General features: G+C 40.1%; 1 protein-coding gene across 4 annotated transcripts in view; it reads left to right on the top strand.

Annotated features, from left to right (window-relative positions):
• Positions 1-22,545, top strand: part of KIF26B (kinesin family member 26B) — a 361,542-nt gene that overhangs the window by 301,469 nt on the left and 37,528 nt on the right. For all 4 annotated transcript variants that reach the window (XM_058165246.1, XM_058165242.1, XM_058165253.1 and 1 more), the window contains one exon: positions 21,536-21,698. In XM_058165246.1, coding sequence (XP_058021229.1) covers positions 21,536-21,698 — 163 coding nt within the window. The remainder of the gene's footprint in view (positions 1-21,535; positions 21,699-22,545) is intronic.

Below are 22,545 nucleotides of genomic sequence, written 5' to 3'. Positions count from 1 at the left end.
ACCACTGGATTTTTTAAAAAAGTATACCTTCCAGTTTCCCTGAGGACATACTAAACGCACCATATTTTCTCTTAAACATTTGTTTCTTTCATTTGACTAAAACAAAAATCGATTATGAGATTTGTGACTAACAAAAGATATATGGTTGGTTTAATATGACATCACACAGGTATATCATGGACACAGTTCTATATCAGGATGCCTTTGGGAATTGTATACCAATTCTACATGAAAGACATAATAGATGGTTAAGAGGAAAATGGAACTTTCTCCCTTGGAGAACTGACATAATATATTCCCATGTTCTGATTTTATAGTTTCCTCACTGGCTTGTTTGCTTTGTAATTAATCCCTCGTGTTTAGGAGAAATTTATTAACAGGTATGTTTAGATAACACAATTTCTGCTTCTAAATCGTGAAATATATTTCATGTTAAAGTTTTTATGATAAAGTTACATAAGGACAATTATACACCCAGCCATTTGAAAAAAAAAGCAATGTGTTTACAGGGATCAGATTAACTAAAAACCTGTGATTTTGTGGTGTTAACATCCTCCATTTTTATTGTCTTGTCCAGTTCTTGTCCAGATTTGGTGTTGTGAAATGCTGAACAAAGAAAGATAGAGAGAAGCAGTTTTCTGACCAGTGTACTACTGACATTTTTTTCCTCCAGATTGCCATTTTGGATTAGTTTTGGCCTAAAGAGCTTTTTCTCTATAGATACTATAAATAGAATTCATTAATATTTTTCTTTAACCTAAGCTGTACAATTAATGGTTCTCCTGCCACGCCTAAACATTCATCTCTTAAGAATTATTTTTATATTTTAATTATAGGTAGTCCTCAACTTAACAACCAGTCACTCAGTGACTAAATTTATGACCAACTCGAAATAGGGACAACTGCTTCAAAGTTCCAATGGTTGGCCCCCTCCACAGTCCCATCCCAAATTTAGGGCGCATGGCAACACAGCCACATATTTACAGCCATTTCAAGCATCCTTGACCATGTTTTACAATGTTTGCCAAAAACCAGCACTTCGGTTTTCAGCAAAACTGTGCCCATAGTGAACCATTGGTTTGTTTAATAAACACCACATCCACTTTATGACCACTGTGTTCATTTAATGACTATAAAAAAGTTCATAAAATTGAGTTGGTCTTATTACTATTCCGACATATAGTCATAATAGATAGGTTCCATTATATTAGTGTGTCAAGGATTATCTGTATATGATATCCAAATAATATCTTTTGAACAGATCCTCTAAAATGTTGACTTTTCTCACGTTTAACAAAATGACTCTTGTTTAGTGGCTCTAGTACTATGCTAAGTTTCCCAAACTCAAATTATTTTGGTTTGGAGCGTGCTGTTTCACAATCAAAACAAACTTTTTGGTTCACTTTGGATAGGTTTCAAGTTTGTAATAGCTCTGCTTCAAGATCAAAACACCTGTTTGGGAGAAGTGAAATGTGCCGCAAAGTGTGAAAAAAATCAATTAATGCAAAGCAGCTGTTTTAATCTAGAAATAGGGCATTTTGCATTTACAGTCCCTTGAATTCAAAATGTATAGATATGCCTGTAAAGCACTAAGCATCCTATTGATGCGACATTTATAAACTCTTTTCTTGTCTTAATAACTTAACAGGCCTTTTTATGGCATTCCCAATTAATCTTCCCTCTATAATAGTGTTTAATTCCTGCAAATAATTATGAAATAATGGATTGCAAACCCATTCAAATAATTTTAGCCAAAAGGTCTTATTTGTTGTCTTCATTGTCTTATTTCTTGTTCTTTCATCTTGTTACTTCAGTCTTTTTGCTTCATTATGTTTATCTTTTAATTAAAATCGTCTTGTTAGTATTTGTCCTGCATAGAGAACACAATTAATGTTCAAAACTAAGCATAATGTTGTATAAAACAAAATGAAAAAACCAAAGTTAATGTAAACATCGGTTTAAAGTTTACATTGGATTACAATTCCTATCATATGCTGTAATTTATTAGTTTTGGCTTTAGGTGGTAAAAACACTATCATGCACAATCAGATGATGTTACTTTAGGGTGATCTGGAATCTAATCTATCTTTGCTTATTGTGAAATACTTAGAATGTGTGTCAAGGATTAGGCAGAGGGGCATTTGACACTCAAACTACATAAATGACACATAACAAATGTAAACTAAAAATCTCCCTAGAGGATCTGTGGAGCATGTACAGAAACCATTGTACTGCCAATACGTTGCACCATATTTTATTATTTTACTAGACAAGCCATGACCCATCCTTTCAGAGATATTTCCTTACCTAAACAGAGAACAGAATGGCCACGGGTAAAAGCAGTAGGAGAAGGAGCAACTTCCCCATTGAATTGCTTGTGGGAAGCTGACAGGGAGCATCAGAAATCATGATCACGTGACTTCAGTTGACCACAGCAACACTGGAATGGCGACAAGTCTGCTAATTCAACTGGTCTGAAGATCCTTGAAATTTCAGTTACACAGGAACTTCCAATGAGGCAAGGCGAGCTAGCACCTGGATTTTCCTTGCTCTGTACAAATTGCAGGAGCATTTCAGCCCAAAAGGCAGCTGGAAGCATGATCCAGACTGCCAAAATTCTCTCTGGAAGAAAGATAAATAAGCAGGCAATTGACCTTTAGCTGCCTGATGCTGCCTCTTTTGTTGGTCTTTCATTATCAGGTAAGCTTTGCCAGATATTAACCAATCTTCAGTTTCACCTCCTTGCAATATGTCTGTGGAGATTCTCAGTCATCCAGATCATGGTTGTCCAGTTCCCTTTTGAAAAAACAGCTTTGGGACTCCCTGCAGTATGTTGTTAAACTACTTGGCAGTGAGTGGGTAGAGACTAGTCAGATGTTTTAACCTAAAGCCATGGAATTCATCTTCACCCAGTGCTGATCAATTCTTGCTCATCCTTTTCTCCACCATTTCTTCTGTTATTACAAGTTCTTTCCGCTTCTTTTTTTATTCTTACCTTCTTCCTTTATCCAAGCTGCCTTCTTATTGTATTTCGTCGGGTTGTCCCATAGCTGTGGCCAGAACTGCTGTGTTTCTCTTTATCGGGTTTTGCCTGCTTCATTGAAGGATCTCCATTGATGGATTGGTAGAAATGTTTCTGATTCAACTGAATTTGGAGAGAGTGTCTTTAGCCATGATGGCGAACCTATGGCACTGATATGGTTATGCATACCTAGTCATATCAATGGGCACGCAAGCTCAGCTTCGGCATGCAGGCGTGCTGGCCAGCTGATTTTCAGGCCTTCTGGCCCACCAGAAGTAGGGAAACAGGCTGTTTCTTGCCTCCAGAGGGCCTGGGAGGTGGTAGGGAGGGCCTGTTTTTCTCTCTCTCCTGCCTCCAGAGCCTCTCTATGAGTCTGGGGAGGGCAAAAATGATCTTCCCCACCCTGCAGGTTGCCAGAAACGGCCCATTTCCCAACTTCCAGTTGGACAGGAAGTGATGTTTTTTGCTGTCCCCAGCCTCCAGAGCCTCTCTAGGAGTCTCTGGAGGCTGGGGACAGCAAAAAATGTCATTTCCTGTCCAACCGGAAGTTGGGAAACTGGCTGTTTTTGGCCTCCAGAAGGCCTTGGGGGGGGGAAGTCCATTTTCGCCCTCCCCAGACTCATAGAGAGGCTCTGGAACCAGGTGAAAGAGAAAAACGGGCCTACAAGGCCATCGTGTGCCAGAAGTGGGGGAGGAGTGGGGGGGTTGCGCGTGCATGCGTGGGGGCAGAGTGCATAGTATTATGGGTGTGGGCACACGCATGCGCTCCCCCACCCCTCCTGGCACGCGATGGCAAAAAGGTTAGCCATCACTGGTCTATAATGTCAAGCTTCAGTGGAGGCAACCTTATTGTGTTATGTTTGTGCTGTTCTAGGTGCTCACTTCTTTTTTACTTAGAGGGCTTGTTCTTTCTGAGGATAAGGCAGAGGAGGTGGTGCCTGGTTTAGGAATGCAGTTAATCAACAATTCAAAACAATCTCTCCCTCCCTCTCTCTCTCTCTCTCTCTCTCTCTCTCTCACACACACACACACACACACACACACACACACACACCAGTTTACTTCTACAGTCTTAGCTGCTTCTGGCAATCTTTCAGTTTCTTTGCCATGGATAGATCTTTGTAGTTTTTCCAATTCTGTGAATATTTTATTTTGTATAAATTTCACTAGCATGTAGCTGTTCTGTATTTACACGGAGAGATACACATTCAGACACAATGTTTATATTTATTCACTACATGACATAATTAAGTTCCAATACTCTATTATGCGAGTCTCAAGGACAAATATTACATTGTCGTGGAACGATCACATACCTACATAGTTTTTAAAAAGCCATTGGATTGTTGCTGACCAGGAGATAACAAAATGCATTTTGTTATGCATATAATTTAATTTTGGTTTTCATCTCTTTCTTTTTTTGGGGGGTGGAATCTGTAAAGTAATGGAAAAGATGGGAAGGAAGTGGAAAAAACAATGAAAATTTAATACATTTGCAATTGGAATAAAATACTAAAGATAGTCTAAATATTATTCCGTGAGCAGAGGAAAAGCCTTATTCTTTACATTGGATTTCTTTTATACCCCCCTCTTGCCAAGTTTGTTTTTTAAAAGCCACAGTGGTGCAGTGGTTAGAATTCAGTAATGCAGGCTAATTCTACAGCTCAGCAGTTTGAATCTCACCAGCTCAAGGTTGATTCAGCCTTCCATTCTTCTAAGGTCGGTAAAATGAGAACCCAGATTTTGGGGGGCAATACAGTATGCTCTCTGTAAACTGTTTAGAGAGGGCTGTAAAGCACTGTGAATGTCGTGTCCCACTCCTCCGCTGAAGGCCGGGTCAGGGAAATCCGAATCAGGCTTGCCTCTGCAGCTCTGCCCAAAGTCCTAGCAAAGTCCTCAGAGCAGGCAGGAGACCAGTAAGTGACTTCAGCAAGATAAGTTCGACTTTTGCCTGACTCAGAGACTGCCAGAAAGTAGATCCTTTATGTAGGCCATGGGGTGTGGCTCCATGACTCAGCACTCATTAAGGCCTGCCCCTCCCTTCCTTCTGTTGCCTCCGCCTCTCCAATCTTCTGATGCGAGGATTACTCCAATCAGCTGTTGTTGGGAGTAAACCCTCCTCAGGCTCACCTGCTGTGGAGGAGGGGGAGGGGTCTAGCTGCTCCATTTGCCTGGGCATGGAGTCAGGGCTGGGGCAGGGAGATGCTCCTTCTTCTGCAGTTTGTGTGGGCATGGAGCCAGGACTTGGGCCGGGAGGCATACATTCCTCCGTGTTCGGGAGCAGGTAAGAAGGCCCCGGCTGCTCTGAGGGCGGGCAAGACACAACAGTGAAGCAGTATATAAGTCTTTGTGCTATTGCTATTAAATGCCTTGCTAGTTCTGAATATTTGACATTTCATATACTAATGCTAGTCAAAGAAGTACATCTAAATGAAAGAAAAGAACTGAAAAGAAGATTTTTCACCAAGGTGATAAATTTGTGCTTGATTAAGATGGCTATATATGCATGGGCACGAGAGAGGTCCAGAAGAGGAAACAAGTTTGCATAAAATTTGTGGATACTAAACTTAGAAGCATAGATGTACCATAATGATTGCAATTTTTGAGTGGACATAATTAGAATAGAATATATAATCATCACAAGAAAAAACTCTTAATAGATGGCGGACATTAGAGATAGCTGCTTGCTCTGTGTTAAGTCCTGTTGAGTGCCAATTTCAAAGGCCTGATTTCTTTGGAAGGTCATTTTGGACTGGACTTAATTTGGAGAAGTCTTCAAACAGGGAAGTGTCATGTATGAAATACAATACATGGTCATTCTTGTTCGGACTACAATATTACTGTCAAATCTCAAGGAGAAAAAGTTCCTGGTGGAAAAAGAAAAGGAGTCCTCGTGTGTGTGTGCACACAACATTTCCAAACCTTAAACAATGTCAGGAAGGATATATGTCAGCCATTAAGAAATGAGAGAATCCAACTGCAGCGAGGATAGTATTTGCGCAAAGATGGAAAGCAGAGAAAATCCCTGCAGGAGGTGAAGTAATTAAGAAAATATTGGATTGTGCAGAAATGAATAGATTGACTTTGACAATCAAAGAAAGAGAGGAATCTGAGTATTTTAAGATATGGGGACATTTTTACCATTGGTTAGAGAAGAAATATATATAGGATAATGTTGTAATGAAACATGGGAAGAAGAAAGAGGAGAGAGATCGATAAATGTGTTAATAGTAAAGCAAGAAATGTGGGAGAAATGTTACAAAAAATGAAATGATGATATTATGAAATGATTAACATTGGAGAACAAGAAAACACAAAAGATGTACTCAGATGTTGCACTGAACAACTGATTATGTATTGTATGTTTGTTTGGCAATAAAAACAGAATAAAAGCAATAAGAAAATGCAATGTCCATCAGCAGTCTAAAATGCTTCTAATTTAGATACAAATTTATTACTTCAATTGGATCAAAAAACTGGAATACTTAAATTGAAACCAACCAGTAGACAGGCAGTTCAGATTACTATATTCTATATTACTATATTCACTATATTTTTTTCTAGCTATTATATTATATTTTTTTCTAGCTATAGGGCATCATTATAATACAGTTCTATTCCACAGTTGTTTATTTGGCACAAGCATATGTGTCTGACAGTATACAGTCCAAATATTCTATCAGCCTGGAAGATCTGAGTCAATGAACAATTAATTGATAATAAAAGATGTTTGGAGCAACTGTATTGGTTGCTGAGTTCATCCACAAACTCACTGCTCAGTCACTGACAAAGTAAACATCAAATTCAGAGACTTCCAATGGCATTTTTAGGAATAGGGTTTCTATATAAGATGATTATAAGAAAAGAGAACTGTGATGAGATATTAAACCAACCACTTCTAAATGTTTGTACTATGTTACTTACCTCTATCTTTAAAATACCATTTTTAGACTATATCTTCAGCAAATCATATCCTCCAGAAAAATTAATGTTTTCATAACTTAAATGATTTTCCTTAATATAATAAAAATGCAACTTGCTTTATTCTGAAGGAACATTGCTGTTATATTTAGATTGTAAATTAAAAAATCCAATGAACTAAATTAAGGAATTACAACCTGAAAAGTCACAAAAGCAGTTACATGTGACTAGTGGTTTTGCTCATTGATTTTTAAAAAAAATAAAATAAAAGCATCAGTTGTATGAGACTGGTGCCATTTAGTCACTGATTTAAAAAAATAACAAAGCACTCCATCATTACTATATCTTATAGAAGAGTACAGAATTGGTAGGAAAGTGGGTCTGAATATAAAATACAAAGTGTTCACAAATTGTGTGATTAGCAATATTTTCCTTTGCTTGCTTGCTTCTTGGAAGCCAGGTTTTTTTTTTTTTTTTTATTTATTTATTTGTCACAACAGTATAGATAAGCATAAGCATGAAATAACTATACGTATATAAGCATATACATAAGCATAAGTATGTAATAACTATATTAATTAGATATAATGAAAGGAAACATTAGGACAGGAATGGTAGGCACGCTTGTGCTCTTATGCACGCCCCTTACAGACCTCTTAGGAATGGGGTGAGGTCAATAGTAGACAGTTTTTGGTTAAAGCTTTGGGGATTTTGGGAAGAGACCACAGAGTCTGGTAGTGTATTCCAAGTATTAACAACTCTGTTACTGAAGTCATGTTTTCTGCAATCAAGATTGGAGCGGTTCACATTAAGCTTAAATCTATTGTGTGATCGTGTATTATTGCTATTGAAGCTGAAGTAGTCTTCAACAAGAAGGACATTGTTGTTAAGTTCGGGAAGTAACGAGGCTGGAGACCAGGGTAGTGACAACAGCTCTTTAATATATGGTGAACCCAGCAACAGGCTGGGGAAAAACCTCTCCTTATATACAGTTCTACCGGCGGCTTTAACCAATCAGCAACGTGCTTGTTTCCCGCCAAAACCATTTAAAGATACATTACACTCCTTCCCCCCAGAAAACACTTTACCCATATTTACATTATATTTACATATTATTTTTCAACGTAATCACGCAAATAGACTGGGCGTCTCCTGACTCTTTCGGACCTCGCAGTACATTCCTGGGAGTGGGTCGAGCTGACCGGAGGGCTGTTTGCTCCTCTCAGCTCTTTCTCTAGGCCATCCGGCCCTGGATTATTGCAGAGTCGTCCCTGCTGTTTTCTACTGGAACCTGTGGGCGTCGCTGGACCTCCGAATTTCAGATAAGTCCTGCGAGTTCTCCGGGTTTGAGTCAGCTGTGGAATCAAACATTGTATAGTCAGGGCCGTTTCTATTGATTCGGATTGTTCAGCTATGCGTTTCTTATTTGGTCTATGTGGCGCCTCCATACTCGGCCGTCCTTAATTCTACCAAGTATGATTTGGACCTGTTCTGTTTAGGATTTGTCCTGCTATCCAGGTTGGGCCTTCACCATAGTTGTGTGCCCACACCGGTCGCCTATGTCCATTTCTCTTGTTTTCCTATTTCCCCTTGTAACCCTCCGGTGTATAGTTTGGATTTAAGCGGTCTAGGGGCACCTGAGCTTCGGCCCATTAATAATTCGGCTGGGCTTCTGCGGTTGTGACACAGCGGGTTCTGTGTTGGACTGCCAGGAAAATATCTATTTTTGTTTGCCAGTCGCCTGGCTTAAGTCTGGACCATGCCTCTTTAGCGCTCCGGACGGAACGCTCTGCAAGGCCATTCGTCGGAGGGTGGAAAGGCGCCGAGAGGGCATGTCGGATGCCCTCTTCTGCCAAGTATTCTTCAAATTGGGTTGCCGTGGTGCGGGCCGTTATCAGACACTAGCGTGTCGGGCAACCCATGGGTTACAAATAGGTGCCTTAGGACTGAGATCACGGCCTCGGCTGTCATGGATCTCATGAGAATGATTTCCAGCCATTTGGAGTAGGCGTCTACTACGACCAGGAAGGTTTGGCCGTGGAAGGGGCCGGCAAAATCAATGTGGATTCTAGACCAGGGGCCCTGGGGGTTCTCCCATTCCCGAACCGGGGCCGTTGGGGGTAGCGGTCTGGACTCCTGGCAGGCCTGGCATTTCCCTACCCTTTCAGCAATTTCTGAGTCCATTAAGGGCCACCACACATAGCTTCTCGCTAAACCCTTCATCCTAACGATCCCTGGGTGACCCTCGTGGAGGAGGTCCAACACCCTTTTCCTCAATTTTTCTGGGATCACCACTCTATCCCCCCATAGCAGGCACCCCCCTTGAGCCGACAGTTCCCCACGTTTTTTTACAAATTCCTTAAACCGCTCGCCCGGCGCAGCGGGCCACCCTCTTTGTACCCAACCCAGTACAGTTCTCAAAGTAATGTCCCGGTATGATGCCCGAGCCACCTCCTTAGATGTGACTGGGCCAGAGTCCAGAGAGTCTATTAACAGTATGGGTGTCCCGGAGTGGGGTCTTGATCGCCCCTGGTAGTGGGCATCTGCTTAATCGTCCGCATGCCCCAACTCTTTTCCGGCCGATGCTGCAGTTTGTAGGAATAGGCGGCTAAGAAGATAGTCCATCGGGTCAATCGTGGCGAAAGTGCCACAGGCGTTGGGCGGTCGCCAGCCAGTATCCCTAACAGTGGTCTATGGTCTGTCACAATTTCAAAGTCTCTACCAAAAACGTATTCGTGAAACTTTTTTACCCCTGACACAATAGCTAGCGCTTCCTTATCCAACTGGCTATAGTTCCTCTCTGTCGAGGACATCGTTCTGGAGTAGAAGGCTATTGGGGCTTCTGTGCCATTTGGAAGCCTGTGGCTGAGCACAGCCCCCACCCCGTAAGGGGAAGCATCACAGACTAATACCAATGGCAATGAGCTATGATACTGAACCAGTAAGCTATCGCTCGAGAGTAGGTTTTTTACTGCTTCGAAAGCCCTAGCTTCCGACTTTCCCCAAGACCAAGCAGTATTCTTTCCCAGTAACTTATGTAGCGGCTCGGCAACGGTTGCCTTATTTTTTAAAAAGACCGCGTAAAAATTCACTAGACCCAGGAATGCCTGTAGCTCTGTTTTGTTTTTGGGCGCTGGAGCCTTTCGTATTGCCTTGACCTTGCTTTCAGTGGGGTGAATTCCCTCCTTGTCTATTCTGTAGCCCAAGAACTCTACGGATTCTACCCCTATCTGGCATTTGTTCCCTTTAACCTTTAGACCGGCTGACCGGAAAATGCCCAGAACTTTTCTCAAACGCTCCCCTAATTCTTCTAAATTTTCGGCTGATACCAACACATCATCAAAATAGGGGACTACCCCCGGGAGCCCTTGCAGAAGTCGCTCCATTAAATTTTGGAATAGACCAGGTGCCACACTCACCCCAAACTGTAACCGGGTACACTTGAAAGCACCTCTGTGAGTCACAATCGTCTGGGCTTCGGCTGTGTTGGCGTCTACGGGGAGTTGTTGGTAGGCTTGGGCCAAATCTAACTTGGCAAAGACGTGTCCTTGCCCCAGCGAGTGCAGCAAATGTTGCACCACGGGGACCGGGTAAGCGCTTTTCTGCAAGGCTTTGTTTAACGTCGCCTTGTAGTCAGCGCAGATTCTAACTGACCCATCTGGTTTTACTGGGGTGACGATTGGCGTCTCCCACTTTGCGTGATCGACTGGCACCAGAATCCCCTGACTGATGAGCTTGTCTATCTCCTTGTCAATCTTAGGTTTAAGGGCAAAAGGGACTCTCCTTGCCTTTAACCTAATGGGGGCTACCTGGGGGTCTAAATTGAAGGAAATAGGGGTCCCCTTGTACTTGCCCAGGCAGTCCTTGAAGACATCTTCGAACTCGTTCATGAGTGTGTCTTTTAGGTTAAAGTCACTTCTGTAGATGCCAGTCACTCCCATGCCCAATGCACGGAACCAGTCTAGTCCCAACAAACTTGGCAGGGTCCCTTCGACTATCGTGATGGGCAGGGTCTTCTTGTGTGGTCCGTACTCGGCGGACGGAGGTGGTCCCTCGAACAGGGATGCGATTCCCTTGGTAGTCGTGAACTCGTAGCCGCTGTGTTTGCAGTTTGCATTTGGCGATTCTCGGCAAAGCTTTCGCAAAAGTGTCCCAGGACATGATTGTGATCGCTGACCCGGTGTCCACTTCTAGTCGGCACGGCACTCCTTGATTTTGGTTTAGTGAAGATTTTCTTCTCGACGGGTTGCTGCGGCCTATGATCACAGTCGTTCGATTTGAGTTCGCGCCCTTTTTGTTTTGACCAATCGCGGGTCGCCTTGCCGCTCCTGCGCTCTGATTGGTTGGTTTGAATTTTCGGCGGGAAGGTTGGGGTGCTCGACAGACTTGAGCCAGGTGCCCCTTCTTCTCGCACCGCCGACATGTAGCGTCCTTGAACTTGCATCGTTGGCGCTGGTGTTGCCCTCCGCAACTTCCGCATTCATCGGTCTTCTTTGCCCCTTCTCTCGGTGAGGCAAACTCCTTCCTCATCCTCGCCGTCTGATTCGGTCTGGATTTCTTCCTTGTGGAGCGGGGTTGCTTTTGCGCTCGCCGTTGGCGTGAGTGGCTTTGTAGGGTTTCCGCCGCTTGGGTGGACATTTCATGAGCTCTGGCTTCGTCCAGGCGTTTGCCAGCGTTAGATTGCTTTTGATAGCAGCCGCCTCCATAAGCGAATGTCTCTGACCCCACGGATGAGTTGCTCTAACAGCTCCTCATCCAAGTCTCGGTACCCACAGTCCTTGGAGGCTTTTCGCAGGGCTGCCATGTAATCGCTGATGGATTCGCCCTCTTGCTGTCTCGCTCCCCAAATTCAAAACGCCGTACGTATTTGGACAGTGTTGGCGCGAAATGGTTCTTCAATAGATTTTGCAGAGTTTGCCACGATACCGATTGTACCGGCGTTGGCTCTGCCAGGGCTTCCGCGATGTCGATGACCTCGGGACCGCAGTGGCTCAGGAAATATGCCCTTTTGCGGTTGTCTGGAACTCCTTGCAGTTCGTTTGCCTCTAGGAAGCTTTCGAAACGGGTCATGTACGTTCCCCATTTCTCCCTGGCTGGGTCAAACGGTGCGGGCGGAGTGTAGCTGGCCATCTCCACGTTTCTGCCCTGAGTTTGCTGGGTTCGGTTCTCCGTGCGTTCAGCTCGTTCCTGGTGCTCTTAGCCTCGAAATCCCACCCTCGTCGCCAGTGTTAAGTTCGGGAAGTAACGAGGCTGGAGACCAGGGTAGTGACAACAGCTCTTTAATATATGGTGAACCCAGCAACAAGCTGGGGAAAAACCTCTCCTTATATACAGTTCTACCGGCGGCTTTAACCAATCAGCAACGTGCTTGTTTCCCGCCAAAACCATTTAAAGATACATTACAATTGTAATAGATGATTCTGTGAGTTAAACTCAGATCATGTCGAAGGCGGTTTAATTTCTAAACCCAGGATTTCAAATCTGGTGGCATAAGGTATTTTGTTGTTTTCAGAGGAGTGGAGAACTCTTCTTGTAAAATATTTCTGGACACGTTCAATTGTATTAATGTCTTATTTAGATATAATAAGAGGGAATCAGAGGACTGCAGATTCTAGCAAAGTAGAAGGAATCACCAAGATAAAGTTAGGGAAGAATGAGTTAGCTTGGGTAGAGGTGGTATAGTTAAAAATAAAACCATTTGTTCTTTAGGAAGGCAATTTGATTTCTGTGTAATGCAAAGAGAGTCTATGAACGAAGCACATCCATCATATGTAGTCTGTAGAGAGACTACACTGCTTTTCTGATGATGGCTCCATATTCCCTAGAGACTTAAATGTAATCTGTTGTTGCCCTCTTGCTCTCACATTTGATGTTTTACTTTGAAGGAAGTGTGAGCAAATAAAAGGCTAGATATTGATTTCTGCACTGAAGTTAATAATTTCCACACACGTAATGCTTGGAAGGGTGCTTACTGTTATTCAGAATTTGATATTACAATATTTCGTGATGAAAAGAGAATACATAAATCTGTGTGACAAACTTTTTGCGTCTCTCGGTTCAGAAGTCAGGTCAGCAGCAAAATGAGTACAGTTGCTTTGTTGTGAACTTAATAGACTTTTGTTTACATCACAGACTACCATGTACTGTGGCAGGACTGACTAATTATACCCATAGGAAGCTGCAAATAGATTAAATCAGCACAGCGTGTTGGACACATCTGCAAAATTTCCAAACTTTGTAATAAATACTTAGTTTAAACATGTTGAGAAAGGGACTATCAATTTATTCATTGGAACTAACAATATGGTTTGTTGCATCAATATCTTCAGTCTTTTCAGAAACAATTAAGTAATTTTGAAACTTTTCATTATATCCACATGTAATAATGTAGTTCCTGATCTAAACTCTATACTATATTTTCCTGAAAGGAAGATGTGTTTTTAGCCAATTGTTTTTAATTCTACAAATTGTTTAGCTATCAAATTTATCCAATAAGGAAGTAGGATTCTCTCTCTCTCTCTCGCACAAATCTGAAATAAAATTTTCAGAATTGGATTTTTATGGACTTGACAAAGAGAAGCTAGATATTATATAGAAGTTTTGAGTGTGCTTATATTCCCCCCCTTTTAGATTAGTTTTCAATGAAGGATAAATAAACAGTGTCAAATCCCCCTCCATTTCCTTTATTTATGACCAATACTTTTACTGTATTTCAGTAAACTAATGTTCCTGCTTGGAAATTAAAACTTGGTCCTAGCCTGAAAATACATAAATCCCTCCCTCTCTTTCTGCTTAGTGTTAAGCTGTTATATATTTAATTTTGTATTATTGTAATTATTTTTATTTTCTTTTTATTTGCTATCTAGAATCATTGGTTGAGATGGCTGGCCATACAAATTAGATGGATGGATGGAGTTTGGCTACAATCTTCTTATATTGGTAGCCCAGACCTTCATTAAACTTCTTCCAGAAGAAGGTTTCATGTGAGGCATTCTTTCCCCATCTGCATAAGACTCTATAGTGTAGCGTTATGATTTCTCACCCCTTTTTCCCGAAGGCCATCACTCTGCTAAACAAATAATTCCATCAACACTGTCAGACTATTTACTGAATCTGCACTACTATTAATCGTTTCATAGTTCCCATCACCAATCTCTTTCCACTTATGACTGTATGACTATAACTTGTTGCTGGCAATCCTTATGATTTATATTGATATATTGATCATCAATTGTGTTGTAAATGTCGTACCTTGATGAACGTATCTTTTCTTTTATGTACACTGAGAGCATATGCACCAAGACAAATTCCTTGTGTGTCCAATCACACTTGGCCAATAAATTCTATTCTATTCTATTCTATTCTATTCTGTTCTATTCTATTCTATTCTATTCTATTCTTTCCTTTTCTTCAGTGACCTTATATGACTCCACTTTTTCATTGAAAAACAAGTATTGTTAAAAAGCAACAAACTTACCTACTAGGCAAATAAGCAATCAAGAACAGTTTTAATTGTTATATTTGTAACTGGTCATTCCTAATCCTTTTTTAATGTGGATGTGTCATGCTGTCTAAGTAAATACATCAGCACTTCAAGTCAGGTATCCGCATCTGGGAATCTGCATTAGTAAACCGGTTCTTTCTTGCCGCCATCTTGCTCTTCCTTTCCCTAGTCTCTACCTGTTAGCAGCAAAACTGTTACTTTTCTGGAACTGCTTTCTAAAAACAACAAATGACCTAGTGGAACCGTTAAAAATCAGGTTTATGCAAGAGAATAACAACAACAACAACAACAACAACAGAGTTGGAAGGGACCTTGGAGGTCTTCTAGTCCAACCCCTGCCCAGGCAGGAAACCCTACACCATTTCAGACAAATGGTTATCCAACATTTTCTTTAAAATTTCCAGTGTTGGACCATTTACAACTTCTGCAGGCAAGTTGTTCCACTGATTAATTGTTCTAACTGTCAGGAAATTTCTCCTTAGTTCTAAGTTGCTTCTCTCCTTGATTAGTTTCCACCCATTGCTTCTTGCTCTACCCTCAGGTGCTTTGGAGAATAGTTTGACTCTCTTTTCTTTGTGGCAACCCCTGAGATATTGGAACACTGCTATCATGTCTCCCCTAGTCCTTCTTTTCATTAAACTAGGCACACCAAGTTCTTACAACCGTTCTTCATGTTTTAGCCTCCAGTCCCCTAATCATCTTTGTTGCTCTTCTCTGCACTCTTTCTAGAGTCTCAACATCTTTTTTACATCGTGGCGACCAAAACTGAATGCAATATTCCAAGTGTGGCCTTACCAAGGCATTATAAAGTGGTATTAACACTTCATGTGATCTTGATTCTATCCCTCTGTTTATGCAGCCCAGAACTGTACTGGCTTTTTTGGCAGCTGCTGCACACTGCTGGCTCATATCTAAATGGTTGTCCACTAGGACTCCAAGATCCCTCTCAGAATTACTACTATTGAGCAAGGTACCACATATCCGGTACTCCTGCATTTTTTTTTTTTGGCCTAAATGTAGAACCTTACTTTTTTCACTGTTGAATTTCATTTTGTTAGATAGCGCCCAATGTTCTAGTCTGTCAAGTTCTTTCTGTATCCTGAGTATATTCCCACCATCTCCTCCCACTTATGACTGCATGACTGTAATTTTGTTGCTTGTATCCTTACGATTTATATTGATTGTTTCCTACTATGATTTGATACATCCCTGTGACTGGATGGGACGCGGTGGCTTAGTGGGTAAGAGACACTGAGCTTGTTGATCGAAAGATCAGCAGTTCAGCAGTTCGAATCCCTAGTGCTATGTAACAGGGTGAGCTCCCATTACTTGTTCCAGCTTCTGCCAACCTAGCAGTTCAAAAGCACGTAAAAAATGCAAGTAGAAAAATAGGGACCACCTTTGGTGGGAAGGTAACAGCGTTCTGTGCGCCTTTGGCATTGAGTCATGCCGGCTACATGATCATGGAGACATTTTCAGACAGCGCTGGCTCTTCGGCTTTGAAACGGAGATGAGCACCGCCCCCTAGAGTCAGGACGACTAGAACATATGTGCAAGGGGAACCTTTACCTTTACCTTTTACCCTGTGGCTATCATTAAATGATGTACCTTAAGATTCTTGATGAATGTATCCTGTCTTTTTATGTACACTGAGAGCATATGCACCAAAGACAAATTCATTCTGTGTCCAATCACTTGGCCGATAAAGAATTCTATTCTATTCTGTTAGATATACTTCTTAATAAATACAATTATTTAGCAAGTGTTTTAAGGTATGCAGTTTAATTGTTCTTACCAGTTCTTCTTCTGCCAGTTGGAGCAGCTAAACAAAACCAAGTTAGAAACCCCATTCCTGCATTTGAGTTGTGACAGAGTAAGTCAGGGAACATGGATTGCTTGTAATGCTAAACAAACCAAAGACTTTCCTGATTATTTAGTCACTGTCATGGACAGATGAGCTGGCCCGACTGATCATTGTTTACTACCTCATTAAATGCACTTGAGAGATTATCTTTCTGTGCAAATGGCCAACCAAGCACTTGAGAGATTAAAACCAACAACTTAAATGGTACCTAAAGGACAAAAGGCAGTTCAGAGCAATGTCTGCGGCCTTGCTTTAATGTAGTTCCACAACTTCCCAAGGCATTTAATAGACTTCATATGATATATTTAGAATCAAGGCTACAGGTATATTAAAAGATATTCAATGCAAAAGCATAGAAATACATCCTTGAAATAAAAGTTTAATGTGGTGAAAGGACTTTTTAAAATCAGAATGTTAGCTATAAAAAAGAGAAATACTGGGAAGCTTTCATTGCATTTTTCCCAGGAAGTTATTACATTTATTGACACAAGACTACTCCCAACTAAACGCTTCCTACAAGAATATAAGTGCATCCAAGTATCATAAACAACTATAAAGAAATCTCTGGTTCTATCACAGTAGAATAGTAGAGTAGACTTTAGGAATATGTTTTTTTAATGTTACCCTTTTGTCCTCATTTTAAAGATTTACATTTTATATGTAAATTTATATATTGCCATACTTGTCATGGCAAGAACAAGGCAGTTTTCTTTGGGGGTTGCATGATATAGGGGCCATCACTGTGAAGATGCATCTCTGGCCTTCCACCGCTTTATTCCCACTTTTTAGTGAGGAGTTTGAGAAATCCCGTTTAGGAGGAACTCACAGGGTGTGTTGATTTCACAGATGCCAAACCATGAAGGTTAAACCAGCACTTTAAGTTTGAACTAGAAGTCTTGTTAACCAGTGCTATAGCCTCAGTATAGGTGTAGCATTGCTGAACCTTTTTTTTTAAATCAGAAGTTAGGCCACTGCATTTTGTTCAGTCTTCATCAGTGGTGAAATCCATTTTTTTTTTACTACCAGTTCTGTGGGCGTGGCTTGGTGGGCATGGCAGGGGAAGGATACTGCAAAATCTCCATTCCCTCCCCACTCTGGGGCCAGCCAGAGGTGGTATTTGCCAGTTCTCTGAACTACTCAAAATTTCCGCTACTGGTTCTCCAGAACCTGTCAGAACCTGCTGGATTTCACCCCTGGTCCTCATGTAAAGCATGTTGCAGTGGTGTAACTTCAAGAGAATAGAATTATGAATTACTACTGATGTGTTTTATCCTTTTGCTGCAACATTTCATCAAACAACCTTTTTCATACCTCCGATTAACATAACTTCACACACTTCTCTTGCATAGTTCTTTTCTCTTTCTATCATACAAATTCCATAATTTATTTCCTTGCATTCAATTCATACTGTTGAATGCTATCTTTCAGTATTTTTACATTTAGTACTTTTTCTTCCTGCAAACATCCTTTCATTCTATTTTCTTTCTGAAACTTTCTTTGTCTTCCCTATCCATTTCTTCTCCCCAAATCTACTTTTTTTTTTTTATAAAAAGTTTTATTTTTACAATCATATCAAATAATTCATCCAATGTACAGTTATATACAATTAGTCGGGCTTGCCCAGTCACCACCACCCTTTTTAACACTCTTCCCTCTTCTACCTTCTTTTACTTTCCAAACCTTCCTCTCCTTCTCTTATCTACATCCACTCCTCCCTCCACCCTACACCTTCCTTCTCCCACTTCTATCCCTCTTCCTTCCTCTTTCCTACCTCCTACTCTCTCTTTTCTCCCTCCTCACCGTTCTAAAATGGTAACTAGGCAGACCCGACCCTACATTAATTATATTTATACATCTTCAATAATCCCTGTACATTAACCATCACTCCATCTCTACCAAACCCCCAATTCCCTCCCCTTACCCCCACCCCCACCCCGACTTCCCAGAACAAAATGCAGGGTATCAAAACTAACAATCATAATCCAAAATAATTCCTAAATTATAATCTCTAGTCACACCACACTTAGTCACACTCTCAATTCCCCTCTTCTTCAGAAATATATCTAATACAAAATATTTCCTAAATTTACTCATATGCTATTCGATATTTTTTTATCTGATACTTATTTTGAATATAATCAATCCACATTTTCCATTCTAAAATATATTTTTCTAGTGTATAGTCTTTCAAGTAAGCAGAGATTTTTGCCATCTCTGCCAGATTTGATACTTTGAGTGTCCATTCTTCAATTGTAGGTAATTCTTCTTTCTTCCAATACTGAGCAATCAAAAGTCTTGCGGCTCCCCAAATCTACTTTTAACAGTATAGTTAGTCCTCATTTAGCAACCACAATTGGAACTGGCAAAGCAGTCACTAAGTCAGTGGTTAAGCAAAGCGGTCATTAAGTGAAACTGTGACTGTGCTTACTTCAACCTTACTTCAGTTTTCTTTAGCTTTACAGACCTGTGAAGGCTCTAAATGTGAGGACTGGTCTCAAAGCTACTTTTTTTAATCACTGTTATAATTGCAGACGATTACTAAACAAATCAACCAGTTGCTAAACCAGGACTATCTGTACCAAATAAATATTTCACCCAAATTCAGAACCTCACATCACTCCTTTGCTCCCGTATTTCCATACAAATCAATCATGCTTTTTAAATTATACTTTCCACATAAATATGCTTTAAAATTATTAGGTGAAATTAGCAAAAGAATACCTATATACAACAACACTGAAATATTCATATAGATTCAAAATAATAAACGTAATAATATTTTCAAAGAGGGAAAAGAGAGGGGAAAGTCCTGTATATTATAAACAAAACAATTCTAGAAAGGTTAGGTATATTACTTGAAAGTCTTTTCCTTGATTTAAAACAAAAACAAAAATCATCCAACCCTAATTCAGATGTTCAGTGGCACATAGAAACATGCCATTGGTTTGAATGAACTGTAGATTTTATAATTCATTTAGCTGACATCCATAATTGAAAAATCAATGTTTTTTATCGATTTCAAATTCTGCTGATATATGCACCTTTAACATAACAGCATTTATAGATAGCATGTTAATTCTATTGAAGAACCCCAAATACCAATTTTAATAGGGGATAACCAAACTATATGTGTTACATCTCCAGCAGAAAGTAACTCTTAAAGGAGATGATTTTAAGTGTGTTGTAGATATGTTAATTTTTTCTGAATGTATTCATGAAAATAGGTATAATTTGGGGGAGGGGAAGCACTGTGCCTTGAAGAGATGCATCTGGGACAGGCTCACCAGGGAGATTTCTATAAAATGATTGAACAGCCACATGAAAGTCTTGTCTGGAAACTCCTCTCCTCAGGTCATTTTAATGTTAGAGGATCACATCAAAATTAGAACAAATTTCTTTTTATCACTATGGATTTTATAAAATATAATGTGGAAGGATAGTTTAATATTCATCATTGCACTGTGTGCCCACAAAATTATTTTCATTCCTAGTGTACATATTTAAGCGTGTGTATTTTGGGGCAGGGGACAATTACAGCCTTCTTTTCAAATTTAAAGGAAATATTTCAGTCAGTGCTTCTGCATCCTTACAAATGAGCCTCAGAATGTATGAGTGTGTATAGACCCACATCCACATATACAAATATACATGATATGTATACACAAATGGAAAGACATTTCGATTCCCACCATGGACGAATGGCTACAGAAGCTGATGGAATGGGCTGAAATGGCTAAATCAACTGTTTTGATTAAAGAAAAGAATATAAGTACCTTGGTTGTCACATGGAGTTCGCTTCTGAACTTTGTACTGTAGGTGGAAAAAAATGAAACTTTGATTTTGGGTTTTACGGAGTAGACTGATAAGTGTCTATAGAAATGGCTAGTTTATATTACTATGGAAAAGCAAAAAAGTTGTTGTTTGATGTTAATGCTTTATTTTACTGCAACAGACAAAGTCAACACTTCTTTTTTCTTTTCCTCTCTTCTCTTCCCCCTTTGCTCTCACTGTCTTCCAATTTTCTTTTGTATTTTAAATCTTATTTTATAATGTAATAAAAATTTCTGAAAAATAAAAAATAAATAAATATACACATGCACACATATACCATCTCTCTCTCTCTCTCTCTCTCTCTCTCTCCCCACATACACACACACATACACATATACACATGTTAGATAGATAGATAGATAGATAGATAGATAGATAGATAGATAGATAGATAGATAGATAGATAAATAGATAGAGTGTATATGTGTATGTGTATATATGTATTCCTTAGCAGACAACCAAGCAGTCTGACTAATCTGTCAGAGGTACATGCCATTACCATTTGAAGAGATGCTGTTTGGCATTTCAGGAGGAGAGGAATCTCATTAAGAAATAACAGGGTATAGTTTTTAAGTGAATCGCAGATTTCTCCTGTTCAATTCCTATCCATTTTAGCAGAGCTCTCAGAGAAGCAGGTCCCAGTGGATGCTCATGTTAGTAGCACTGAATTAATGCTTCTCATCACCAACAAATACACATAGGGACTATTTTACTTCTGAATTGTCTTAGGTACTGCTGACAACAGCAAGGTCTTTCTTTCTTTCTTTCTTTCATTCATTCATTCTTTTCTCGCTTTTGCTTAATTTTTGACAGCTCACATTTGCACATAGGAATAAACCAATAGCATTCTGATTTACCCAGGTTCTTCATTGCCAAAGCAATTGTTATTCAGTACCATTTCCAGGTCTAATTACCATCACAGAGTGTGGAAGAAAAAAGGTGGCAGGACATTAGAATTTTAAAACTGAGCCTATTTAGTTTACACCAAATGTGGCAGAAGCATAAACGGCAGAAACCAATCTCGTCTTCCTTCATCAAAAAGAAATCAGGCGAGATGAAGCCAGTGCCATTTTTGGAGGTCTCCTTCTTCCTTTGTGTTTTATTTATCCTTTCAGTGCGGTAGAATTTTCCCTTGAAATTCTGGGTTTCCACAAGTCAGTTTCCTCTACCGAAGGCAGTAGCAGGAAAATATACAAAAAGGGGGGAAGCTCTTTTCACCATCATCATTTACCAACTTGTTCAACTGCACATGTAGTACACTAGAATCGTTAAGAACCGTGCTAATTAGCATTCCATTAAAAGGATGAAATCCTGCTAAAACCTGGGGTCTGATTCTGACAGTGCTAGTGAAACATCGCTCACTAATGCAGCCTTAATTCTTTTTATTTTGCAGAGACAGCAAGCTGACCATGTTGCTCCGAGAGTCCCTTGGGAATATGAACTGCCGTACCACCATGATAGCTCACATTTCAGCAGCTGCAGGAAACTATGCTGAAACCCTTTCTACTATCCAGATTGCATCCAGGGTTTTAAGAATGAAGAAAAAGAAAACTAAGGTAAGGACAGTCTTTGGTTGTCATTCATTGGAAAAAGCAAAGCAGCCCAAGACAGTAAATAAATGGAAGGCCACCTCTACGGAAATCAATATTCATGGTCTTTTGAGTGCATGGCAGTACATTTAAGAGTGCGTGTGGAAAGGAGGGGGGAGTCATATGTTTTGTACTTAGTGAATTATGCAGTGCTTTTAACAGCCACATACATGGCAGAGAACTTGTGTTCTTTTCTTAGAATATTATTAGTACAGAGAGCTGCTTGAAATTCAGTTTTCTTTCTCATAATTCATATTAATAGCCTGCGGATTATAAATGAATTTTTTGAGATCAATGAACAGATTCCACAATTATTGCTACCCAACAGACTGTTCACAGAAAGAAACCTTTGCAAAACAATAGGTTGTTGTGTGTGACATCAATGTTAATTTCCCTGTAATTTTCTCCATTACTTTTTCAAGTACAAGCTTGTCAGGGCATTTTAAGCCAATATTATCACTAACGTGTGTGAATTAAGCTCAATTTCTGATCTGAACCGTATAAAAACTTCTGAAAAAAATGAAACATTTGCAAGATGAAGATATTTACTGAGAAGTTGTGGCTGTAACATTTATTGAGTGCAATATTACTTCTCAATGCTACCTTTTAAAAAGTTGTTTTAGCAAATTAGAGCGGCGCTGAAGTGACACAAAGAAAACACAGAAAGATATCCCAGCCAGAATTTTCAAAGCTGTTTTCAATGGGGGCCCTGGGCTTTAAATATTTTTAAAATATTTAAACAGATGTATTAACATTTGTTGTATGCCGCCCAGAGTCACTTTCCACGACATGGGCGGCTATTTGACTGATAAAT

Source organism: Ahaetulla prasina, chromosome 1 (assembly GCF_028640845.1).
Source record: "Ahaetulla prasina isolate Xishuangbanna chromosome 1, ASM2864084v1, whole genome shotgun sequence".
Lineage (NCBI taxonomy): Eukaryota > Metazoa > Chordata > Lepidosauria > Squamata > Colubridae > Ahaetulla > Ahaetulla prasina.
Note: the sequence above shows the minus strand (reverse complement) of the source record. Positions and strands in the feature narration are given on the sequence as shown.